Source organism: Cariama cristata, unplaced genomic scaffold (genome assembly GCF_000690535.1).
Source record: "Cariama cristata isolate BGI_N322 unplaced genomic scaffold, ASM69053v1 scaffold21499, whole genome shotgun sequence".
Lineage (NCBI taxonomy): Eukaryota > Metazoa > Chordata > Aves > Cariamiformes > Cariamidae > Cariama > Cariama cristata.
This window is the reverse complement of record NW_009635586.1, coordinates 1,249-9,494: the sequence shown is the minus strand read 5'-3', so window position 1 is coordinate 9,494 and position 8,246 is coordinate 1,249. Positions and strand designations below refer to the sequence as shown.

The following is an 8,246-nucleotide window of genomic DNA, read 5'->3' as shown; positions in this document are numbered from 1 at the left end:
GCTGAGCAGGGTGAGAGTCTGGGAGGACTTGTGAGTTCAGATTTAGACCGATCCCTGTCCTGTGCCATCCTGTGCTGATTGTTACAGAAATACAAAGCAGTTGGCATCTTCTGACCCCATGTGAGCTAAAGTCAGAGCAGCTGTTTTGAACAACAGTCAAAACAGCTGGAAAAGTTTCACTACTGTTATTGGTGACAAACACAATATCCAAGGAAGCTGTTTCACAAGCGAGGGCTGGGTGGGATATAACAAGTGCAAACAGAGCCGGAGCAAGATATTTTTTTTGACCTCTGTTCCAGATGTGCCCCCCTCCCGCCTGCCCTCGGGCTCTTTCCAGCTGCTGCAGCCCCTCTCCCTGGGTGGCAGCGGAGCTGTGAGGGGTCTGCCCTGTCGGGTGCTTTCCTCTTCACCCACCTCGCAGCAATACAGGGTCCCGAAGCGTTTTGCTGGCATCATCCAGGTGCGAGGGTTGCATCAGCGCTGCGGCAGCAGCTGCCCCTGGGTTTGGAGCTGAGCCGTGCCTAGCAGCGCGCAGCACGTGAGAGCTGCGCATTGGAGTAATGCTCTTGTGTCCCTCTGAACCGCCGGGAGAATTTTAGTGGGCAGAAGCTGAACAGAAAACCAGGCTGGAGTTGGCACACCGATGTTTCTGAGGAGGTGTAAGAGGATCTTTAGAGATCGTACGCTCTGCATCTTTCACAATTGTGGTTTTACGTCTTGCCCAAATCTGGGCACATCCAGAGGTGAGGCTGGTGTATCCACTCCAAGCTGATTCAGGACAAGGATGCCACGGACACTGGAGTGTTTGAAGCATCCTGGGTTTTCCAGAGAAGGTGACCCTCCTTCAGACACAGCCTGATCTCTGTTTAGCATCTGAAGTGGCGTAAAAGCCAAGGGTGGGCTTCAGGAGGTGGCCAGCACTTCTGAAATGCGGTGGAGTCATAAGGTCCCAAGGAAGGTTGGTTATGCTGCATTCCTTGGAAAGGGGAGAGGAGAGGGAACATCTCTGGGAATAAAGAAGAAAGGACAAGATCCAGGAGACAAAACGGGACTTGGGAGCTTTTGGGTCAGTTTTCAACGCTAGCTGACTTCGGGCAAGTCCTTTCACTACATGTCTTGCTTTTTCCATCTTCGGACTGGGTCTAATGCTGCTGCTGCAGTGCTGTGATGTTTTCTCCTGAGCAGTGCTATGTAAGAGCTGGGAATTGCTTACTGTTAATAATTACTATTTTATTGCTTCCAGGGAAGCGGGGGGCTGAGCTGCGCATGGGACTCCAAGCTACTGCTTGTCCTGTTTGTTTTGGCCCTGCTTCCCAGAGGCATCTTTTTTTTATTTGTTGGTTGGGGTTTTTTTCCCCTCGAGCTCCAGATGAGCTAGGGATGAGAAAAAGCTGAGTCTTGCAAGTCCTCGGGAGCTGCACACCCGTCCTCTGCGGCAGGGCTCTCCGGTGGAGCTCAGAGTCAGTCTTCCCTCCGCTTGATGGGGTCTCAGTGCTTGAAGCAGAATCGTGTTTTTCATTTCTCTGCCTGGCTGGCTTGCGGGAGACTCATTCTCTCCATGGCTTGTCTGCCCTCCAGGTAGAACCGCAGGCCTGCACGTATCCATGCCAGTGTCCCTCCCAGCCTCTGCAGTGCCCCGCTGGCACCAGCCACGTGTTGGATGCCTGTGGTTGCTGCAAGGTGTGTGCCAGGCAGCTTGGCGAGCTCTGTTCCCCGCAGAAACCCTGTGATCATCACAAGGGACTCTACTGCGACTTCTCCAAAATCCACAGAGGCAGCGGGATCTGCTTAGGTGAGAGCTGTATGTTCTGTTATTGTGCGGTTTTCTTACGGCCCCTTCAGCCCTCTGCGTGCAGACCTCCCAGAACACCCACGGCATCGTCAGAATTTCCTCCGGCGCTTGGAGCTTCATCCAGCATCGCGTTGAGAGAGCTGCGCCAGCCCCGCGAGCCAACAGATTCACCGATACCAATACGCAACCTGCTTCTTCCTGCCGTGAGGGATGTTTGCAAAGGCACCAGTTGGGGTTTGGGACTCTCCTTTGCTCCTGTGACCTTGTTAGGAGACATCCCCTAGCCCTGTAGTGCTTTTGTGGGTAAATATCAGCAATCTGGACTTTTACTGGAAAGTACTGGTGCTTGAAAAATCTCACCCAAAATCTCGCTGCCTTGCACCGGGGGTTGGCATTTTGCACTCGACTGCTTACATGCGGGAGGCACGCTGTATCCCTGGCTGTAGCACGGGGGTGGAAATAGCTGAGCAGCTCGTTGGCAAAGTAGTGTCTACGTAGAACGTGAGAATTACTGAGCCAGGTAAATACAAATGCAGACCTGTTTTCTCCTCTGGTGCCACTTTTCAGCCAGAAAAGAAAAATATTTTTCCTTTCTTTTCTTTTTTTTTTTTTTTTTTTTTGTTTAGTAGCTATTTTTAAAACATGCAAAAATTATTTTGGTGTAGAGAGGGGAAAAAAAAAAAGTATTTCTTCTAGTCTTCTGTTCTTTGTTTAAAAACAAGACTCCTCTGCCCCTGTCTCTGCCAGGAACTCACCATTTTTTTTGTAACTCAGGTTTTTCAAAATAGTCAGGAAGATGTGAGGGCTGGTGTGAACACTTTGGGAAGTGTTCGGCCACTGCGTGGGGCAACTTTGGAAATGCTGCGGCAGCCGTAGCACTCGCACCAACCCGAGACAGGGGCGTTGGGGGTTCGGGGTGGACTGCACTGTTTGCACTGCCAGGATCACATACAATTATTTTTTTTACTCTAAATAATGAATTTAACTTGTAGAAGGTGTTTTCTCCTTTCTTATGAGAAGTTTTTATGAGTTCAATTTTCCTCCCCCAGTTATTGTGACCTTTAGAAGCCACATGAGCTTCCTGGTGCTTTCTGTAGGCATTGATGACCTCAGAGCTGATGATTGAAGCTTAATAACGTAAAGGTGGGCGTAATAGCATCCAGCGAGTAGACAGCCTAATTACGACTGGAAATGAGGTGTATGTTTGTAGAGTAAAGGTAGCTAAATCACTGGAACAATTTATTCAGGAGTGTGGAGGAGCCTCCATCTCGAAGACTTCACATGAAGACCAGACATCTTTCTAATAGAAGCGCTTCATATTCACCGTGACGTCTGGGTTTGATACAAAGATTTTGGAGTAAGAGTCCCAGAAAATCAGACTTGATGACCACAGCTGTCCTTCCTACCTTTAAATGAGAAATTGAGATTTTCATGGCAAAAATCCCAGGTGAACATAGACCAGGATATCTCCCAAACCTGAGGGTTTGGGCCATAATGTCCTTGGGTGATATTTTTGCGACGTCCACACCGATCTCCTGGAAGATGGGGGATTTTTGAGGCAGTGAAGGAACCTGAAGGTGGAGTGATGAATGGAATGAAGGGGAAGATGAGTGCTTGTGAATAGAGAAGAAAGAACTTAGAGATATCCAAATAGGATGGATGTGATAGGAGCAGAAAGGAACAGAGAGGTGTTCAGGTGTCCTGGGGAAAACTTTGAGGTTGGGTACCAGCCCGAAGGCCGCATCAGAAGAGACAGGAAGGGAGCCATCAGAGTGAAAATTACTGTATATTTGTTTAATGTTGTCACGGTGTGCAGCATTTCACGTATTGCAGAGTCTTCCCTTCCCACAGGGACCTTGGAGTATCAGAAAGGTGGAGACGATCCCGTAGTAACTCTAGAGTAGGAGAGCCTAAGGGTGGTAGGGTGGCCGAGGTGGGTGCAGGGAGCTGGCAGAGCTGCGGCGAATTTGAGCTCTGCCATATTCCCTGCAGAAAAGGGCAAAAGTCTCCTTGGCCGAACTTGGGGTTTGGAGGCGGGAGGTGGCAGCGGTGCCAAGCGGAGTTGGTAAATAAAGAAGCCGTCTCACTCTGCTGGCGCAATCCGTTTTGGTGCTTTAATTGGATCGGGTCAACTGGAAAGTGAGGTCGTTGTAAGGTAATGAAGGGCATGACAAAACGATTGAGTTTTGAAAACATCATAAAACCCCTGAGCAGGCTGCCATGCCTTGGGTGGGAGGAGAGCTGCTGAGGGAACAGCACGATCGGTTCATCGGGAAGGGAGAGGGCTTGGGCTGAAAAACAGTGAAAGAGGATTTAAAAATAAGTATGAATGGTTGTGTTGAGGGAAAGTGGATGGCTTCCACTTTGATGGAAAAAGTGAGGATTTTGAAACTTCTAAGTAGGAGCAGAGGAGTATTTTTATACCAATGGCATTGAAAAGAGTTGCAAGTTGGGATCCAGCTCTGGTTTAGAAACAAGGCGTTAGCAGCCCGGAAGGATTTGTGTCCCCTCAAGGACTAGGTGGGATGGAAAGAGGCTCTCGCTCCTTGTTTGGTCCAAACACTTTCTGTCTGAGACAATGTTCCACGGGCAAGCAGGACCGAGGGGAAAATAGATCAGGTTTCCTGGTAGGCCTCCGCAAGCGGCCAAGAATCCTTCATTTTGGTAACTTCCCAATAGAGGTTTGCATGGATTTTATTTTTTTTTGTTGTTTTTTAAGGGTCAGGATTGCAGAAAGCGGTAGCTGACGAGAACTGTCCAAAAGCAGGGTTTCTGTCCTGTGAACAACTCTGAGATTTCAACATTTCATTTCAGGCTGAAAGGAAAAAAAAAAAAAAAAAATCCCAAAACTTTCCGTGAGTTAGAAAACTCATTTAGCTGCGTCAAAACTCTCCCCTTCCATTATATCAAAATGTTTCATCTTGATCTTTATAGCATCTAAAATAATTACACGAGCAAAATGCCTCCCCCTATGGATACTGTCCAACAAGTGTTTTGGTTGAGCTCCTGTCAGAGCAGAAAGGAAACCTTTGATACCAAATTGAAATGCTTCAGTTGTTTCTCATTGAAAACATTCCTGACATTGATCTGTGCCTGCAAAACTCTTAATCAAATAAGAGTTTTCTGTTCGAAAACTTCCTCTGGAAACATTTTGGCTGATCACGACGTAAGAACTTGTGAGCGTTGCTTGCACCCGCAGACTGCAGGTTGCTCCTATGTGTCAGATATTGTCCCGTTGCCTTTTTTGCTCATTTAAGTTTTGTCGGGAAGGAGTGAAAGACTCGTAGGAGGGCTGGAGGTGAGAGATGTGGAGAGCAGAACAGAGAGAAATAGAAAAAGTTGCGGCTGGAAGGAAGAAGAGATTCACGCAGCACAGAGGAGCCAAAAAGGTCATAAACCCAAAGTGTTATTTTCCTTTTGTAGGTACCGTTAGACATGTGGGGAGCCAACTGCTCTTAGGAAGATGTTGCCTTTTGGTCTCCTAGGAGTAACGAGGAGCAAAGCCGCTGGCTCACGCGGCGTGTCAGGAGTGCATCTTGCACGTCACCGCTGACGGGGGCACGCTCTGAGCCGGCCGGGAAGATCCCTGACTGGAGACCCGGCTGTTTACAAGCTGTAAAGACAAAGTCCCACTTAGTAGCTCGTCCAAGTGGAGAAGGGATTTTTCTAGAGAACTTTGGGAGATCTGGCACAGATGAAGCCAACTTCCAAAAAATCGATGTCAGGAATAGCCTTGGGTCCAGGGAGCCAAATATTAAATGTGCCAACTTCTGCTGCATCCAGCGCTGGGATGGCAGAGCAGGAGAGAGTCTGCACGTGGGCACTTGGCCCTCACCAGGAGCTCCGTGACCCCGTGAGCCCCCCCACCATCTGCTCAGCTTCTCCTCTTCCTCTTCCCCCTTCCCGCAGCTCACGAGGGCGCGACTTGTGATCTGCTGGGCAAGATCTACCACAATGGGGAGAGCTTCCAGCCCACCTGCAAGCTGCAGTGCATCTGCATGGACGGGGCCCGGCTGCATCCCCCTCTGCTCCGACGACCTGCGGCTGCCGTCCCCCGAGTGTCCCAATCCCCGGCGGGTGAAGTTTCGCAATAAGTGCTGCGAAGAGTGGATCTGCGAGGAGGGCAGTGAGGAAAACCGCTTCGAAACAGCCATGGCAGGTGAGCGGTGGGCAGATGTGAGAGGGCCGGGAGCTGTTTGCTGGGGGATAGGGGTGGATCCAAACTGCCTTTGGGTCGGGGCCCTAAGTCACATCTGGTGTGGAATGGGTGGTGACCGCTCACTTTGTGCTCCGACGTGTGAGTACCAAGTGTTGAACTCATTAAGGTGAGACCTTAACGATGCCGTGGGGAGGCTCGTGCACTCTCTGATATCACAGCAGAACGGGCTGGAGCTGGACTGTGGTAGGAAATGGCCCCGTGCTTGCCTGCGTCCTTCCGCTAAGAGGCCGAGTAGCTCACGGGACGGATCCCGTAGACTTTTGCTACTGTTCCTGAAGAGTCAGACCAAGTTGGGAGCAGCCATGGAGCTGCCACGCTTTGTCCCAAGCCCTGAACCTTGCCTTCTGTCTCTTCCGCGTGGCTCAGTTTTCAGGGAGGATCCAGCACGCAAGCCGGAGCTGAATAACCTGCAGGAGAACTGCTTGGTGCAGACCACCGAGTGGAGCGCTTGCTCCAAGAGCTGCGGCATGGGCATCTCTGCCCGAGTCACCAACGACAACCCCCAGTGCCGCCTGGAGAAGGAGACTCGGCTCTGCATGGTCCGCCCCTGCGACTTCCCCATGGAGAAAACCAAGGTACTGGGCTTGGGAAGAGGGGACACAACACTGGGAATGCCCCGGACAACCCCGTTAGGTACTTGTCAGGCAGGAGCCCATCTCACGGGGTTTGCTCTGTGCTTCCACTTTTTCTGTGTCCTGTTGCCCAGTGATGGAGATGGAGCACAAGCCCAGGCGGGCCTTTAGTCTGTCATGTCCTTGTTAACCCATCTGCTCTCTCCCTAGAAGGGGAAGAAGTGTGTGCGGACCCCAAAGCCACGCCAGAGCCTCCACTTTGAGTTTTCGGGCTGCACCAGCACCCGTTCCTACCGGCCCAAGTTCTGCGGCAGCTGCACCGACGGTCGCTGCTGCACCCCGTACGTCACCACCACCGTGGAGGTGGAGTTCCGCTGCCCCGAGGGGGATTTCTTCCAGCGGAAGATGATGTTCATCAAGATGTGCTCCTGCCACTACGACTGCCCCCGAGACAACGACATCTTCCTGGCCACGTACCACAGGAGGATGATTGGAGACCACGTCAAGACGGAGAGGCAGTAGCCCTCTCCGTGCCACATCCACAGGCCAAGATGTCAAGAGGGCTCTGCAGCGCTTTCGTGGCTGTGTCCCAGGACAATGCAGCCTCTTCCCCCTCTGTGAGGGGCTGTGCTCTTCAGAACGGCACCGTTTGCCACCACGGGTCCCAGTAGCCTTCCTAACGAGCCGAGGCGTGTGGGGGAACAGCCCCATCTGCCCCAGGCTCCTGCCCTTCACCCATGGTCACTGAAGGAACCAGAAACAGGCTTGAGCTGCAAACTTGATCCATGTTCCCGCTGACCAGATGGGAGAGTGGATCAAAGCCGCGTGGCTCCAGCCTGTCTCCAGCTGAGAGCACAGCGGGTACCATTCCCGGTGGCCACTGGCCTGCCAAAACCACGCGGCAAAGCCGGAGTATGAGACAGGGGAAGCCCAGGAGGCCTGAGCTAAAGCCGAGCTCTGCAGCCTGCTTTCCAGCGGCGTGGGGCTCTGCCGCGTGGTGATGCAAACCCTCTCGGTGAAGAAATCGGTCCTGGCCCCGTGCTGGGCTCCTGCTGAGCTTTTCAATTATTTTTGGCTAATTGGATCCAACAAGTTGACAAAAGCTCTTCCCCACCCTTGTGCCCACCTTTCACCCTCCCAGGCGCTTTCCCGTCAGCAGCTTCATTCCAGACCAGTTTGCTCCTAGAGAGACCGGATCATCTGCTGGGTGACCCGTTCTACGGGCAGCTCAAGGCTGGGCTCTTTTTCCGCCCCCGTTAAATTCCTTTCAGCCTTGTGTGCCGGCGAGGCTGACGGCGAAGACGAGGAATTGGCGAGTTGTGTTGCGTCGCTGCAGGAGACGGAGCGTGGCTCAGGACCTCCTGCCGAAGATCTGAGCCCAGGAAGGGGTTTCTTGATAGAAGAACGGATCCAGCCAGGCTGTAGCTTTGCCTCTGGCGCTGGCAGGGCAGTGTCCCCTGTTTCAGACCCGGGGAGCTCTTCCAGCGTGAAATGGGGGTGAGCCAGGCTGCCGCCCTGAAACGTGTCCCCCGTGGGTGCTGCTGGTGGCAGTTTTTAGTGCCGTGATGAGCATTTCCTATTGTCGCTGTCGGTAATCTCTTCAGAAATGGCTCCGGGGTGGGAGAGGGGCTGGACTCCACCGGGTCCCACATCCACGGTGGGG

General features: G+C 52.2%; 1 protein-coding gene across 1 annotated transcript in view; it reads left to right on the top strand.

Moving 5' to 3' along the window:
* Positions 1-7,105, top strand: part of LOC104167366 (connective tissue growth factor-like) — a 12,948-nt gene extending 5,843 nt beyond the window's left edge. The window contains 5 exon segments of the mRNA XM_009707608.1: positions 1,579-1,792; positions 5,702-5,801; positions 5,803-5,951; positions 6,378-6,586; positions 6,794-7,105. Coding sequence (XP_009705910.1) covers positions 1,579-1,792; positions 5,702-5,801; positions 5,803-5,951; positions 6,378-6,586; positions 6,794-7,105 — 984 coding nt within the window.
* The last annotated feature ends 1,141 nt before the right edge of the window (positions 7,106-8,246 follow it).